Source organism: Coregonus clupeaformis, chromosome 23, assembly GCF_020615455.1.
Source record: "Coregonus clupeaformis isolate EN_2021a chromosome 23, ASM2061545v1, whole genome shotgun sequence".
In the NCBI taxonomy this organism is placed as follows: domain Eukaryota; kingdom Metazoa; phylum Chordata; class Actinopteri; order Salmoniformes; family Salmonidae; genus Coregonus; species Coregonus clupeaformis.
The window spans coordinates 41,652,257-41,670,038 of record NC_059214.1 but is presented as its reverse complement, the minus strand read 5'-3'; the positions used below and the strand labels follow the sequence as shown (position 1 = coordinate 41,670,038).

Genomic DNA, 17,782 nt, shown 5'->3' with positions numbered 1-17,782 from the left:
AAATAACGCGAAAAAACACACATAATAGTACAATTGGTTAGAGGGCTGTATAACGGCAGCCATCTTCTCCGGCACCATTCTGCGCCTTGATGACAGCTTTGCACACTTTATATTATATATATATATATATATATATATATATATATATATATATATATATATATATATATATAGTGGGGGAAAAAAAGTATTTAGTCAGCCACCAATTGTGCAAGTTCTCCCAGTTAAAAAGATTAGAGAGGCCTGTAATTTTCATCATAGGTACACGTCAACTATGACAGACAAAATTAGGGGAAAAAACCCAGAAAATCACATTGTAGGATTTTTTATGAATCTATTTGCAAATTATGGTGGAAAATAAGTATTTGGTCACCTACAAACAAGCAAGATTTCTGGCTCTCACAGACCTGTAACTTCTTCTTTAAGAGGCTCCTCTGTCCTCCAATCGTTACCTGTATTAATGGCACCTGTTTGAACTTGTTATCAGTATAAAAGACACCTGTCCACAACTTCAAACAGTCACACTCCAAACTCCACTATGGCCAAGACCAAAGAGCTGTCAAAGGACACCAGAAACAAAATTGTAGACCTGCACCAGGCTGGGAAGACTGAATCTGCAATAGGTAAGCAGCTTGGTTTGAAGAAATCAACTGTGGGAGCAATTATTAGGAAATGGAAGACATACAAGACCACTGATAATCTCCCTCGATCTGGGGCTCCACGCAAGATCTCACCCCGTGGGGTCAAAATGATCACAAGAACGGTGAGCAAAAATCCCAGAACCACACGGGAGGACCTAGTGAATGACCTGCAGAGAGCTGGGACCAAAGTAACAAAGCCTACCATCAGTAACACACTACGCCGCCAGGGACTCAAATCCTGCTGTGCCAGACGTGTCCCCCTGCTTAAGCCAAGTACATGTCCAGGCCCGTCTGAAGTTTGCTAGAGTGCATTTGGATGATCCAGAAGAGGATTGGGAGAATGTCATATGGTCAGATGAAACCAAAATAGAACTTTTTGGTAAAAACTCAACTCGTCGTGTTTGGAGGACAAAGAATGCTGAGTTGCATCCAAAGAACACCATACCTACTGTGAAGCATGGGGCTGGAAACATCATACTTTGGGGCTGTTTTTCTGCAAAGGGACCAGGACGACTGATCCATGTACAGGAAAGAATGAATGGGGCCATGTATCGTGAGATTTTGAGTGAAAACCTCCTTCCATCAGCAAGGGCATTGAAGATGAAACGTAGCTGGGTCTTTCAGCATGACAATGATCCCAAACACACCGCCCGGGCAACGAAGGAGTGGCTTCGTAAGAAGCATTTCAAGGTCCTGGAGTGGCCTAGCCAGTCTCCAGATCTCAACCCCATAGAAAATCTTTGGAGGGAGTTGAAAGTCTGTGTTGCCCAGCGACAGCCCCAAAACATCACTGCTCTAGAGGAGATCTGCATGGAGGAATGGGCCAAAATACCAGCAACAGTGTGTGAAAACCTTGTGAAGACTTACAGAAAACGTTTGACCTGTGTCATTGCCAACAAAGGGTATATAACAAAGTATTGAGAAACTTTTGTTATTGACCAAATACTTATTTTCCACCATAATTTGCAAATAAATTCATTAAAAATCCTACAATGTGATTTTCTGGAGAGAAAAAATTCTCAATTTGTCTGTCATAGTTGACGTGTACCTATGATGAAAATTACAGGCCACTTTCATCTTTTTAAGTGGGAGAACTTGCACAATTGGTGGCTGACTAAATACTTTTTTTCCCCACTGTGTGTGTGTGTGTGTGTGTGTGTGTGTGTGTGTGTGTGTGTAATATATATATATATATATATATATATATATATATATATATATATATATATATATATATATATATATATATATATATATAATATTTTTACAATTTTCATGCGACTAAAACCGTCTTGGTCGACCAACAGCCTAACGACCAAACAATCGACCAGTCGACTAATTGGGGTCAGCCCTAAGGGGTTCCCAAACCTTTTCACTCGGGGGCCCACCTTTCCAGCATTGGGGAACATCCTGCGCCCCCCCCCCTGCACGCATGCCATATCTATTTCTATGGGCACAAGCACTGTTCATGACACAAACTGTTCACACCCCTCTTGTTGGTGGAGAGAATTTAGCAGGTTTAAAGCTTATTTCCTGCAATTCTACACATTTTGTCATGGGGCGCAAAAGAAATGTGGTTTTAAAGCTCATTTTCTTGCAATTCTATACATTTTGCCATATCTAATGTGTATTCATGTGATATTTGAGTGACAAAAAAATTACAACAATATCTATGGGGTAAAAAACCTAAATAGAAAAACGTTAGCTGACATGTTCTAGTTGATCTGGACATTTCTGACAAGTTATAAATAGCTCTCTAAGGTATGCAGTAACTAACATGACAAGAGGAACGGAGGATGCACTACCCAGTTTCGAAATTGCACCTTGTGCATTCTGCTATTACAACTTTCAAGAGTACGTTTTACAGCCGGACTGAGTTCCTTTAAAAAATAAATAATGTTTTGGAACCACTGGTTTAAAGGATTGATGGTGTCACTTCATTTGTCAGTTTACAGTTGTGTGATGGTTGCGTAGTGGTTGCATGCTGGTTGCATGGCATCGGTCAGTATGTGGTTGTTGCATGCATGATGTAGGTGAGTGTTTTCCTGAAATTAGTGTTGGATTGGGATCAGAGCATCACTGTGACTTCAGTAGGTCTCCAACCTAACCATGTATGGCACAGCAATGTGGCACAAAAGGCCCTGCTACATAGTGGTCAAAATGTTAGACTACATGGAGCCTTTAATAGAGTGTATCTTAGATCTGTGTTTAAGGAACCTCTACATCTACCTATTGAGCCCATACTCCATGCCATCATACCATAAACTGCTTGTCAGAAAATCACACATTGAATGGACAATGTGCGCAAATACATGAACTAAGTAAGCCTGGGTCCGAGCCAGAATGGCCCATGTACATTAACTACTTATTTTTTTATTAGAATACGTTTTTATTTAGGGTTCGGGTTAAGAGTAAGGGTTAAGGGTAGGGTTGATAAAAATCCCTTCTATGATTGGAAAATGCTGTTCTTCCAACCTTTCCATCATTCCAGATAGTGACCTCCGACCTCAGCTATATGCTGCTTGTCATTGGCTGCGTACGTACAGGTCAGTGACACTGAGAAGGTACAGAACATTGGTTAAGCACAGCTTCCTGAAAGCCTGTCCCAGTATGGCCCTGGGTGCTTTATGAATGGAGCCCAGGATAGCTCAGGGCTAAGTAGCTTTGGTCACAGTGTCACTGTTGTGTTAGGTAGACTGAGGTTAGGTTGTGCGCTTCCCAGGTGTATATTTGGGTGTGTCTAATAGGTTAAAGACACCTCCAGTCAAAGAGGACAGGAAGAGATAACAGCACATTGTGCTGCTCTGTTTAATTAATTAATTAGGATCACTGCTCTACACAGAGTGTACAAAACATTAGGAACACCTGCTCTTTCCATGACATAGGCTGACCAGGTGAATTCAGGTGATAGCTGTGATCACTTATTGATGTCCCCTGTTAAATCCACTTAAATCAGTGTAGATGAAGGGGAGGGGACAGGTTAAAGAAGGATTTTTAAGACTTGAGACATGGATTGTGTATGTGTGCCATTCAGAGGGTGAATGGGCAAGACAAAATATTTCAGTGCCTTTGGACAAGGTATGGTAGTAGGTGCCAGGCGCACCGGTTTGAGTGTGTCAAGAACTGCAACCCTGCTTGGTTTTTAACGTTGAACAGTTTCCTGTGTGTATCAAGAATGGTCCACCACCCAAGGACATCCAGCCAACTTGACACAACTGTGGGAAGCATTGGACTCAATATGGGCCAGCATCCCTGTGGAACGCTTTCAACACCTTGTAGAGTCCATGCCCTGACGAATTGAGGCTATTCTGAGAGTGAAAGGGGGTGCAACTCAATATTAGGAAGGTGTTCCTAATGTTTTGTACACTCAGTGTATATTCACTGTTACTGTTGGATGGACTCCGTAGAGTACTGAGCACTGGGCTATGTTTGAACCTCAGGCTAACGCCAAGCCAAGTTCTGCAGAATTAGATAACTTGCTGTGAATTGTGTGTAAAGATGGATGCCTTTCCTATGACTGATAGATCTGTGAATAACGAAATGGTGGCCTTAATTACTATGTAGTAGCCTATTTTGTGTTTATCGTTAATAATGCGTAGTATGCAGTTAGTATCGGATCTTAATATCATGTGGTGAGCCTTTTTGTCTTTCCTATGAAACCACACACCCCTACTTCATATTCTATTTTTCTCAATGTGTAAGGCTCTAGTGTGTCTCTCTCTAACTTTCTATCTCTGTTTGGTATTAATCCCTACACCCTGCTGGCAGGATTAAGACATTCTTTAACAGTGGCCTCCACCCTCTCTCTCCCTCTTTCCCTCCATGTATCCAACCCTATCTCTTTCCCTCTATGTATCCCACCCTTCCTCTCTCCCTCCTTTCCTCCCAGGTAGGGTGTGTAAAAGAGGGCACACGCATAAATCACCCCAGCTCAGCACACAGCCTGTACACAGCGGGGGTCAGATTTCTGTCGTCTGTGACTGTGTGTGGAATATAAGATGTGGGGTGGGTCGAGGTGTGTGAATGAAATCAGTGTGTGAAGCGTTATGGCTGCATGTAGGGGTAAAGTCTGTTTTTGAGTTGTTTGAGATCTGTGTGTATATGATGTCTTGGATATGTGGATGAGTGTTGACCAGACAACACTGTTCCATTCTTCCCCCAGAAGTACTGAGACTGCAACACTCAATCCCCTGTATGTGTGAAGGCCTTTTCTGCTGCACATAGTAGGCCAGCCAGAGTGCTCATCCACATCCTTGTTGTGTTATGGTTTGGTTTGCATTCAAATGAATATAGAAACTAGGATGTCTATGGTTATATAGTTCATGTTCTGGATTTCAACAAGAACGAAACCCTCCCTAGGCCTTGTGTCTTCTTATGAGATAAACTGTGCTCTCATAGCTTTAGGCCTACTTTAGGGACTCATAAGGAGAATGTGCAATCCTCTCTCCCCTGGAATGTCAAGTCCATATTCACAGATTCTAGGTCCCTGAGGCAAGCCTGCGCAGCCAAAACTTTTCCAACAGTCTTGAAGGAGTTCCCACATATGCTGAGCACTTGTTGGCTGCTTTTCCTTCACTCTGCGGTCCAACTCATCCCTAACCATCTCAATTTGGTTGAGGTCGGGGGATTGTGAAGGCCAGGTCATCTGATGCAGCATTACATCATTATTCTTCTTGGTAAAATAGCCTTTACACAGCCTGGAGGTGTGTTGGGTCATTGTCCTGTTGAAAAACAAATGATAGTCCCACTAAGCCCACACCAGATGGGATGGAGTATCGCTGCAGAATGCTGTGGTAGCCATGTTGGTTAAGTGTGCCTTGAATTCTAAATAAATCACAGAGAGTGTCACCAGCAAAGCATCCCCACACCCTAATACCACCTCCTCCATGCTTTACGGTGGGAAATACACATGTAGAGATCATCCGTTCACCCACACCGCGTCTCACAAACAAAAACTTTTGACCGGTAGTGTATATTTATTTGATTTCAAGCTATAGTTTGGTATAGTTAAGACGCCAATGTTTCAGCAGCACTGAACAAATATCAGCCTGTGATGGCTGATGCGTGTGACGAGCTTATCTCTGGTGCAAAATGGCTGCCATGGCATCACCCAGTTGCTTGCTACACACGGATAATGGATATGGTGTGTTTCTTTGTCCCATACAATAGAAAGTGCTTGGAGCATCTGGAAAAGCGCTATTTAAAATGAACCCCTTAATTGAGTTGATGGATATCTCCTACTTCAGACTCAAAAAATCTAAAGGTTCTCCTTCCAGCTCTTATTTCAGAGGAGGTGTAGTTTTGGGTCAGGGAGAAGCCACCTCACCAGGCACTAGCCTATAGTATCGTTTCTAAGTCTGTGAATACGAGGAAGTGATCAGTTGAATCCGTGCTCTGGGTCTGATGGTGTGTTTGTGCTGTCTTTGATAGAAAGGGTGGTAATGTTATCTTGGTTTATCATGGTGGCATGAGTAGAAAAAACCCTATCTCCAGTAATGGTTGTCATAAGGTGTGTAGGGCACAGGGCAGGCTAATGTCTGACTTAGTGTAAACAAGTCAAGGACTCTGGATGGACAGTCTACGGCAGTTTCCCAAACCTCTCCTCAGCTGATTTGACTCATGAGAGGCTTGATGATTAGGTGACCATTTGAATCAGCTGTGCTAGTTATGGAATACATCAAGTACTGGCTGAGGATACTGAAGGAGGTTTGGTAAATACCGGTCTACGGTCTCTGATTTGATTTTTCTAACATTATTTTCATGAGGACATTAACGAAACAAGTACATGTTATTATCCATCTTGCCCGTCAATTCACTTACCCACTCCTTAGTGTTTTGCTTACAGTCAACAGGAATTTTGTGAGGATACACACAACAGGTCTTCTCCTAATTCCTGGAGCACTAATCAAATGAGCAAATGCATCTCTATCAAAAATGGTTTGAGGCATGGTGCAAGGAGCACTTCCCTCATGTGAAATGGGTTAGTGTCTGACTCATCTATGGTCTGAGGGGCCTGTGTTCCTGGGACATATACAAAACATGTGCTGGAAGAGCGCTGAATGCATCTGTTTACTTTTTGTAATTGTGTATTCTTAACTGGTTTGGGTAAACCCTGTGTGGACTGGAGCGTTATTCTTGTCTTGTGTGGGGCTGTGCTAATAGTAACCGCCAGGGGGCGGCATGTTGACGTGCAGACTTTGTATACAATTCAAATATGTTCAGTTTTTGCACCTACAACGGTCTTGAAATGATTTTTTCTACTATGTGAATGATTTAATTCGTTTTTGTTCATAATATCCACTTTCATCGCGTTTACAGTCATTTTGGTAGTTGTAAATGTACCAAATACGTCAGTTTGCATTGTCATCTTTCTCGTGTATAATTCCTGGCATTCAGACAATTCTTGGTAGCCTGATTCTCGATAAGTAAACATGTCTCTTCTTTGTGTCTTTGAAGTACTGTTGTGTTCCTCCCCATCTCATCCGGTTTTTCCCAGTTTCGGCAGAGGGTGCATACTCTAAATAATTTATGAAAATTAAGTCGGCTGAGCGGTAGGTAGGGGCGTTCCTACATAGATTATGCAAATATCAGTATCCCTCCACCAATGGGGTGCATCGGAGTGCTGTTTTTCTTAGATGCATTATGCAAATCTCCCCGGGCTGCAGGTTTTCAACCGAGCGTAGATGAGTTGACCTTGGAGATTCTTTGTGCTGCAGCGGTAGATAGATGTTCAGGCTTCCAGGGATACGAGGCTTTTCTGAAGGGATACAAAGTGCCTGCTAACGCCTCCGAACCACGGAACTAAAGAATGTGATTTGTGAAACACGATAATCGTCGAGAGAGGAGTTTTTCGTTGCTTAAAGCTTGGTTTATATCTGTGAAATAGCATGAATAGTCCGTACTATACAACAGTGGCGATGGATCTCGGTGTTTGCCAGTTAAGGAATTTTTCTATCTCGTTTTTATCTTCGTTACTGAGCACGGATAGTTCACCTGTCAGGCTCGACAATAGGTAAATATATTTTCTGAGAAGGACATTGTGCTGCAAGGAGGATGACTATTGTTGGCAGCTAATATTCTTTCTTTATTCCCGAAAGAAGCACTGCTTTATACACTGATCATTCAACACTGAGTCTATGTATTATAGAGAACTTGATTATTAAATGTATAGCCAAATGCCTTTGTATGACATTAATGCTGAGGCTGCCATTTTGATTGGGCTCAGTGAGAGAGAAAATGCACTTGTCGTGATGGGGCATCACTAGGTTGGCATTGCTTACTGCTGGCCCAGGAAATGCTGTAGCTGAACCCCTTAGTTGATTTACACTGATGACAGTAAAATTACATGTACGGCTTATTTGTGGCATTTGAGAGGAATATTGTCTACGGTCTTTTTAATACACCCTGAACACTTGGCTCTAGAATGGTCTTTAGTCGAAGTGACGTCACCTGTATAAGGATATTTATACTGTATTTCATTGTATTGAAATGGCTGGTGTTAGACCTGCAACATCGACAGTACATTCTTACCGATGCAGTGTATTAAGACTTTTTTCTTTTCATTCTTCCAGTTCGTCAGGAGCCAGTGTGGTGGCCATAGACAACAAAATCGAACAGGCAATGGTAAGTTTATACATTCTAAAACTCACTTTTCTTATCTGCAATCTATACTACACAAATCACATGCAAATATAACTTATTTCGAAGAATACATTCGGAGAATGATCAGTTAAAAGAAAAGGTTGCTTCAGTTTGCTCAATGAATGGATTACATAACCACGTAACCACCTAGAACTGGGAAGTCACGCAATATACTGCCTTTTGCTGATTCTCTTTCTAAACGCTACTGGAGTTGAAAAACCTCGGATCACTCTCGATTTGCTCGTTACTTTGTAACCAATTTAATTTGGTGTTACATAGATCGAGAATAGCTTGATGCTCTGGCAACAATGTAGCAGCATATGGTGTTATTATGCGCCCAGATGTCAATGTAATATTTAGTTTGCCAAAGTGTATTTATGGGGGCCTAGGCCTTAGCCAAGTTTGTCATCACTCAGTCGTATCATAATTACATGCAATTTCACATCCATATTACCATGGTAGCACATGGGCCATATGTAAATAATAATATGCCATTTAGCAGACGCTTTTATCCAAAGCGACTTAGTCATGTGTGCATACATTTTTACGTTTGGGTGGTCCCGGGGATCGAACCCACTACCCTGGCGTTACAAGCGCCATGCTCTACCAATTGAGCTACAGAGGACCACATAAATGTATGTAATAATATTACTATAATAATACATGTATGTCATGTGTAGTATCCACTTTTGTAAAACATTGTTTCGATTTCTACCTGAAGCTACCGTTTATTTAAATAGACACGTTGACACAGGGAAAACGAGATGAGCGTGCGTGCGTGCAGGATTTTATTTTCATATCCTGTGTTCTAGTGTTTTATTGTCCCTGGATCCCTTCCCGCTCAGGACGCTCTCTCACTCGCGCCATACTGTGCTTGCCTTTGTTGCTAGGCAAACAGAACATCTTTGACGCCTGGATATAGGATATAAATATCTCAGGCTCTGATAGGCTAAAACGTATATGTGGGCCGGCCATTTTGTCTGTTTGGTGACGTTGCGTCCTCGGCATGGCTTTAAGAGGAAGGGGAGTTTTAGACCCTGGGAATATTTGGCTCAGAATCTACAGAATCTTTCTTTTGATTTTAACCAAATGCTCAGCAGATTATGTGTTTAAGATCCACTTCTTATATTAAAACAAACAGAAGCTAGCTACAATAATAAACATATGTTGTATTACATTGTAATAGTAATTCCCACAGAAAGAGCAGTAGTAATGCTATGCTTACATTATTATCATTGTATCAAGAGTATAATGTATATTTATGGTCTTTTAAAAACATTGTTTTTGTATGTCATTGTTGTCATTTGAGAAGCAGAACACTATCTTTGTCTTCTTTCATATTATATATTTAATTATTGTCATGTTAAAAAAACTCAGCACTAATGTCTCTGTGTTCTGTTTGTTCATCTCTCTGTCCCTTTAGGACCTGGTAAAGAGCCACCTGATGTACGCGGTGAGGGAGGAGGTGGAGGTTCTGAAGGAGCAGATCAAGGAGCTGATTGAGAGGAACTCCCAGCTTGAGCAGGAGAACAGCCTTTTGAAGACACTGGCCAGCCCAGAGCAGATGGCTCAGTTCCAGGCCCAGACCCAGACAGGCTCCCCTCCCACCTCCACACAGCCTCCAGCCCAGGCACCAGCCCTACCCCCGACCCAACCCCAGCCATCACACAACTCTGGACCCTCTGCGTAGCATCACCTCCTACCCCCGGAGAGGGGTAGATGAGGAAGCCTATCAACCAACCAGGGCCTGACTGACTGACAGTCCACAGACAGACTCCTGTTCTAATGCTGCAGAACAAACAGGCCTCCACTGCAGGGGGCTACGCTGTTAAGACAAGAATTTGCACATATTTAACTTTGAGAGCGGCGACGGGTGGTGTCGTCGTTTCAAGACTATTAAAACACACTATCAAAGACAATCTGCATAGGAGAGGAGGGAAAGGGGCTGTAATAGGAGAATTAACATTGCCAAAAAAATGCATGGACTTAGGAGAAAATAAACAAGATTGTCTGACTAAGAAAAACAAAACCAACATAAAAGTGGACATGACTTAGTCACTGTGCCTGTGTCAATGGATTTCAAGTGATGTCGACTTCAGTGGTAACGATGATGGAGGGAGATAGTAACGGCCATGCTTTGCTGAATCCTGATAATGTAAATAAATACAGCGGTTCTCTTCTGCCTGCGCGCTACAGAGCGAGAGAGACAGACAGAGAATAGAGCACCTCTCATGGTGACACTGTGAAAAATCGGAGGATTATCATGGTGTGATAGTCCCCATCTGGCAAGGGGCGAGTGGAGTGGAGGAGGTCAAGAGGGAGAACACAACAACACTTCCTTGGACGTCATCAAACTGTGGGGTTGAAGGGAGTATAGTAGCCTACACTTGCTTATTAAAAGAGAGATGATGATTATGAAATTCTTTCATTATTTAAGTTTCAGCCCCTCAGACTTGCGCCCTGTTAAACCTATCATGGCGGCTTCTCTTCTCATGTAAAGGAGCACAGGGGCTGAGATGTTGGGCTAAGCTGCATTTTCAAAGAGAAGTTGATGGGCGTTCTACATTATGTATATTTCTGTATATTTAGTGTAAGTACTGTGTAATATAGTGACATAAGGAGAGAAGACGGGATGCTATTTAGATTATGTACAAATGGAGAGTGATCTAGGCCTAGTAATGGGCTGGTCTGAAGATTTGTGCCGTCTCTTTAATGCTGTAATTCAGGACTATAGAGAGCTGTGGAGGTTATTTAACTGACAGACAAAAATCCAGTATCCATATCCTCGGCTGCAACATTAACACCTACTGTAAACCATCGTTCACTTTATTTGAAGTATTGCACCCCTTGTGAATTTTTTTTTCTTTTCTTTTCATTTTTTGAAGGTGAATACTTCCGTATGATCAGCTCTTAAACATAACAAACACGTTACTCTGAATATCATAAAGAAAAACTGAAATGGAATTTTTTGCATTCTATGTATAAGTTGTATGCTCATGTTCCATGCATGTTTCCTCAAACCAGATGAGATATTGTAAACATACTTAACACAATTGCACTTGACAGTTTCACTTCACAACTTTCAATAAAAATGTTAAAGGAATAATAATTATCTTGTTCATGCCTCTTCTTGCTCTTCATGCTTACTTCCATATTTCAATAATTCATCTTCATTTACTTCTGTAGTGTAAATAATTAACCTTATTTAACCTGTAGGCCATTTAACATCAACTTCTTACTTACAATGATGACCTGCCAAGTGAACAAAAGTTGAGGTGTTATGAATGAACTTGTGGTCCTCCTTGGCCTACTGGTTGCATGGATACCACATGCCTGTGGGTGAGGTTTATGAAAATAACAAACCAGCCCCTGGTCCCTGATTGGAGGCATGTTATAGCTGCAGGGCGGGATGAGCTCTGCCACATATTGCCATGGCTAGGTTATATTTCAGGAGTGAGTTAGGGAAACCCTGTTGTATAGGATAGGAAACACACACACAGATCTGTGTAGGACAGGCCCAGGCAGTGTTTGCGTTCTCTATCTCCCCGAGACAGAGAAATGCCAGGCCGAGCATTGACCTCATGGTGTTCAGCAGACACTTTGCTGTGGGTTACTGTTGTAATAATCAGACCTGTCTGTCTGCTGGTTACTTATTGCAGAGTCTCTCTCTGTCCTCATACTGTAGCATGCTTCAACACCGCTGTGCCAGGGATGTCAGCAGAATTAAGCAGCAGTTTAACCTTAGTCCCAACCTTAACCATTATGGAGGGGAAATGTAAAACTGACCTTAGTTCAGTGTCTGGGCCAACATCTTCCTACTGTGTACTGAAGAGAGAACATATGAAACAGACAGCAACAGAGCACTGCCTGAGCTCTTCCTCTCTCTCTGCTTTTCACCAGGGTCAGCCTTAGCTAACAGCTGCATAGATTACATGGTCCACAAATCACCCCAACTGAGCATGAACACACCTTGCTCAGGCCGATGATTTCAAGTGAACAAACAGCGATTGTATAACTCCACAACTCACCGCACTGGATAAATGTGTGAACAGCATTCCATTCCTTGAAGAAGGATGGTTAAGGGGAGACAATGTTGAGAGGCTGAGTAACAAGACATTCCCCCTGGTGTCATACAGGTATGTTGGAGAAAGGACATGACAGAATCCTGGTAAATAGTCGATGCTTTAGCACGTGGAATTGAGACATTAAGACGCCTGACATTCCATGAAGGCGTGGTTCTTTAGTGATAAGTTAACACGCACACACATACACACACACATACCAGGAAACAAAGAGCTAGGAAGCCCCAAATGAACCACACTGTTAGCAAGCTGAATTTGTGCACAACATGCGCTGGGATAGGAGCAGCCAAAGTGGAACTGAAAGCAGACAAACAGACATGTCCCAGACAAGTCACATTTATTTGAAAAAGGTTCTCACACAACACAGATATACACTCACCGGCCTGTTTATTAGGTACTTCCATCTAGTACCGGGTCGGAACCCTGTTCCATCTCATCCAAAATATACTTTATTGGGTTGAGGTCTGGGGACTGTGCAGGCCACTCAAGTAAACTGAACTCGCTGTCATGTTCCAGGCAATGTTTTTCCACTCCTCAATTGTCCAGTGTTGGTGATCGCGTGCCCACTGGAGTCGTTTCTTAATGTTTTTAGCTGATAGGAGTGGAACCCAGTTTGGTCGTCTGCTGCAATAGCCCATCCGTGACAAGGATCGACGAGTTGTGCATTCCGAGATGCCATTCTGCACACACCATTCTCGGTAAACCCTAGACACTGTCATGCGTAAAAAGCCCAGGAGGGCGGCCATTTCTGAGATACTGGATCCGGCGCGCCTGGCACCGACGATCATACCACGCTCAAAGTCGCTTAGATCACTCATTTTGCCCATTCTAACGTTCAATCGAACAGTAACTGAATGCCTAGATGCCTGTCTGCCTGCTTTATATAGCAAGCCACGGTCACTGTCTGTAGGAGAGATCCATTTTCGTGAACAGGGTGGTGTACCTAATAAACGGTCTGGTGAGTGTATATAGAAACACAGCAGTATTGCACAACAGCCAGTCACATCATCGACTTCACAAACACACACATACATTCACAGTCTCACACACATATATGAGCAGGTGTAAAACACACTGTACGGGGTTGAGCCAGCCAGTGGTTGTGGTTTAGACTGTCAGTAGAAAAGCTGTCATCTCCACGGCCTGGAACTCTGTAAACGTGATGGAAAACAGAGAGGGGGGAAGGGGGGTGGTCCACTCATCTCTCAGGCCTTCCCTGATGGACACAGAGCTGTCCGGACCTCCAGGCCTCCTGGAGGTGTTAGGGAGGTACGTAGGTTGGTGAGCAGCCCCAGGTCTGATGAGGGAGTGTAGGGAGAGAGGGCAGAGTCTGGTGGGGCCTATGGATCACATTCCCATCCTGATGCTCTGGATGATCTGAAAGATGGCTGAGAGAGAAAGTGGCTGTTGTTACACAAGACAACATCCAGTTAAGCAAAGTAATTTAGCAGAAAACTGAAGTGGTAAACCAATGTTCCCTAGGTGAGTAATATCAAGGCTAATGTGAAACAGAATGTTGAACACTGGATGTTTGGGCCTTACCTGATCCACAAACGACGAAGACGAACAGAGCCAGGAGCCACGGCCCCACAGGGTACTTCTCCTCCTGAGGTCGCTGAGAGGAAGTGGGGAGAGAAAACAACAACAATGTTCAACCCCTGAGACATACAGGTCAAACGTCATTCAAATGTCACTATTTATGTAATATGTCTTGTCTTAGGACCCCTTTCGAAACAACAGGATCCTTCGGAATTAAACAGTTGTGATAGGAGTTCTTCCGTTAGTTAACTATTTTAGTTGTAGAGATATGTCATTTTAGGACCTGATAGGGCCTGAACCCCCAGTGAGCAAGTTTAGTGTTAACAATGGCCAGGAAACCTCCACTGTAGGAGGAGGAAATCTTGAGAGGCATCCTCCTCTGACTGGCCACACACACCAGACATAAGGTCGGACATAAGGTCAGAGTTACTATGAAGGTCAAGGTCGGACAGTTGTTGTTCAAGGGCAGTCAAAACTGGCCAGAATATGCGACTACAGGACACACAGCTTGGTGGAGGAAGACCAACCAGGTTGAACAAACATCCATTGGATGAAGTTTCATACAGTGTTATGACCTTTAGGCCTACATCAACAATACGTGCTGAATAGGACACGTTTCCAACCAGATAAGAGGTTAGTCCAGTCTCAGTCTGACTGTTTTAAACCCTGTCCTCATTACGGTGTGGATGTTTTGTACCCAGTTACACCAGAATAGACTGGATCTAATAATAAACTGAGTTCTGCAGAGTTAGCATTTAGCCCCTCAGACTCAGCTATGAACACATCTAGTTCTTATGGAAAACAGGAGTGGAAACCAAACCACTGATGTAAAAACATTTGATATACAATATGTCTCTGGAAACCCTCAGCCTGCCTGGCTGTCTAGACCAGCAGCATGAGACTCACCATCATAAACTATCACAACCACAAGATGTGGTCTGGTGTGGGTGATGTCATAATACAGTTGGATAGCACCCATGTGCTTTCTGATGGTGTTATGGTATTATTGTGAATGACACAATAGCTATCTAGAATATACAGTGCAAACCCCAAGGATTCCTTTATTCTAATACACACAATGACAACAATCTCTATCCCACAGTGAGCTATTCCATTCAGTGTCACCTTGCACAATGCAGTCATGTTGAAGGCCTGTAAAGATTTCTGGTATAGTTTCATAATTCAAGGTTGTCAGAAGAAAAACGGACATCTTAAGGAACACCAAGAGAACAAATCAGCCAGCCGTAAAAAGGAATCTGTTGGAGGGTGGATAGATTGGGAATCAAATGCTATAACATTACATTCAGCAGTTATGATAATTTAATAAATTATGAACACCTCCCATTTCCCTAAGGCTATACGCTATTACAGCACAATCATACAAGTGCTTAGTGTACACTATCTAAACCAATACAGGCCAGTGTAACCAATCCACATGAGGAAGTGAAACCTACATTCCAGCGTTACTTAATAATCAGTATCACTACCTGTCCTATATCATCTGTGTGTGTGTGTGTGTGTGTGTGTGTGTGTGTGTGTGTGTGTGTGTGTGTGTGTGTGTGTGTGTGATTTGTTTAACTATCCTTGTGGGTACCAGAAGTCCTCACATGGATAGTAAAACAAGGAAAATGCTGGGGACATTTTGCTGGTCCCTACAAGGAAAAATGCTATTTTAGGCTTAGGGGTTAGGTTTAGGGTTAGAATTAAGGTTAGGGGTTACGGTTAGGTTTAGGGTTAGAGTTAGGGTTAAGATTTAGGGTTAGGGGTTATTAGGGAAAATTGGATTTTGGATGGGAATCAATTATTTGGTCCCCACAAGGATTGCAATACAAAACTGTGTGTGTGTGTGTGTTTGTGTTTGTGACCTGGTCAGGATAGAGATGGACCATAGAGTTCATCAACAACCTTATGCTTTCTTTATGGACTGAACAACCAGATGATGATGCCATCCTTGTTGACAATCTCCACCGTTATCTACGTGGCATTGATCTCTCATTAATTATTGATCAGGAGAATACCGGGCTGTAAACCCTGTGGCAAACCGCGGGTTCAAGATAATAGACCATAAAGGAAACATACAGCCATCAGTAGTGATAAACCAACCAACCAACGGCCCATGAATTACAATGGCCCATGAATTACAATGAATGGAGAATAACTTGAAAACTCATTCATTGCGGCTTGTACGTGTCCTGTGATTGATCAGAATGATTATAAATGAATCATATTAGATAGGCTACAACATGCGGGTTTTTTTATGTGATGAGAGAGATGAGCTGCGTTATCGATACCCAATTAGAACCATAACATTAGATAGGCCTACACAATCAATAATTTATCATTATGAAATGGATGTGTCACATTTATTGAAATCATGCAATTCTTAGTGATGATTAACTGAATCGGTGTCATCATGCTTGCATCTCCTTTCGTCTGATGATGGAACACACACAGCCTGAAGAAAAGCTTCGCCTCACCAGGGTCTTTGCAACGTTGCCTCTCTGCGTGATGTTTTTGCTGTGCTTTTCGTTTGCCATACGGATCCTTTGTTTTGCTACCATTTTCTGAGAATGTTATATTGATGTAAAATTGTTATATGCCGGCGTAATTTTGATGCAGTGATGATGAAGCCGCGAAACCCCACACTCCTCTCTGCACCTGCTGACGTGCGCGCGGACGGAAGTGCGCTTCCATGGTGCGTGGCGCGCGCGAGCCGGTAAAGAGCTTTTTTTCTGCCTCACCTCTCAATCTAACCAGCCATTGGCATTTAGTCAAACTATTTATTCTTTAACATGAAATGCATAAATAGTTCTGCCATTTGCCATAGAAACAGACTTTTAAACTGTAGCCTAACCCTCAGTTGTCACCAATACTCAATCAGTAGGCTAAAGTTCTTCTACCTTTCTCAAACAGAAGCTGTTGCCAGGGCCTTGCCTGTGTGCTGCACATGCCTGGAATGTCTGGAGAAACAGCATTATGTGTTTATCTGAAAAATAGCTTACATACAGGACATTGAGTGTGGTGGCCTAGAAAATGGTGCAAAATTAGGTTAGAAACATTTGAGTGACCTGTTTTTTTTTATTTTAAAGACAAAAGTTTAAGTTAGAATTACAACCACCTACGCCACTCATAACTATCAGCTTCTGGGGTTTCTAATACTCACAAAATGATATAATATCTTCAAATGTGATTAGCTTAAGTACCGATAAAGAGAGGAGAGAGAGAGAATAAGAATAAGATGAGAGAGGAGAAGAGAACAGCACTGTAGTCAGCAGTGCTGCACTTGGACCCATGGTGCTGATAAGAGTGGTTGCCTAGCAACTGCATCTAGGGGTGGGCCACCCAGGGTTTCACAGCAGCACTGTGCCTTGGCAGGGAAGACTTCAGACATAGCTGGCCCACCACTTGATTCAGTTGATAGGCAACCGCTCTTTTCAGCACCATGGGTACAATAGCTCAACCCATGGATGGATTCCATTCGCTTTACTTTATTTACATACAATTAATAAACGTCTAATAACATTGTCTTTATCTATTAAAAGTCTGTTACTGTATGTAAGATTTCCAGTAATTTCAACCAATGAAAAATGTGTTCTGTGTGCACAGTGTGTAATGCTGACTTCATGCTCTGTTTTACTAATTGGGTTGTTCTGGTGTTGCACAGCACTGAACATTGTGAGCCCAAACACATGTCATCCAGACAGTTCACTTTGCAACAACCGTTTGGCTCCTCTTGCCCACAGTATCTAGATTCTAGGCCTATATTCAGCCAAACTGCATGCAGTGCAACAACCTCCAATACGAAAACTCAGCTTGGACACGCACAGATGTGTTTGTGTTTATTGTGACTATTCGGTGAGTGTGTGTGGTCTACCTTGC

At 42.6% G+C, this 17,782-nt stretch overlaps 2 protein-coding genes across 4 annotated transcripts in view; one reads left to right on the top strand and one right to left on the bottom strand.

The window, feature by feature from the left end:
• Window positions 1-11,391, top strand: part of tsc22d1 (TSC22 domain family, member 1) — an 85,186-nt gene extending 73,795 nt beyond the window's left edge. For 2 of the 3 annotated variants that reach the window (XM_041844579.2, XM_041844582.2), the window contains exons 2-3: window positions 8,213-8,264; window positions 9,706-11,391. In XM_041844579.2, the coding sequence (XP_041700513.1) occupies window positions 8,213-8,264; window positions 9,706-9,972 (319 nt within the window). In that variant the 3' untranslated portion in view covers window positions 9,973-11,391. Of the gene's footprint in view, window positions 1-6,824; window positions 7,654-8,212; window positions 8,265-9,705 lie in introns of those variants that run through there. The other variant, XM_041844581.2, reaches the window with a different exon arrangement.
• A 1,855-nt stretch (window positions 11,392-13,246) lies between these two features.
• On the bottom strand, window positions 13,247-16,580 carry serp2 (stress-associated endoplasmic reticulum protein family member 2). Its single transcript, XM_041843577.2, has 3 exons — window positions 16,381-16,580; window positions 13,907-13,979; window positions 13,247-13,752 (listed from the first exon to the last, which is right to left on the bottom strand). The coding sequence occupies exons 1-3, from the start codon at window positions 16,462-16,464 to the stop codon at window positions 13,712-13,714; spliced, it is 198 nt and encodes a 65-aa protein (XP_041699511.1). The 5' UTR covers window positions 16,465-16,580; the 3' UTR covers window positions 13,247-13,711.
• Between the last annotated feature and the right edge of the window lie 1,202 nt (window positions 16,581-17,782).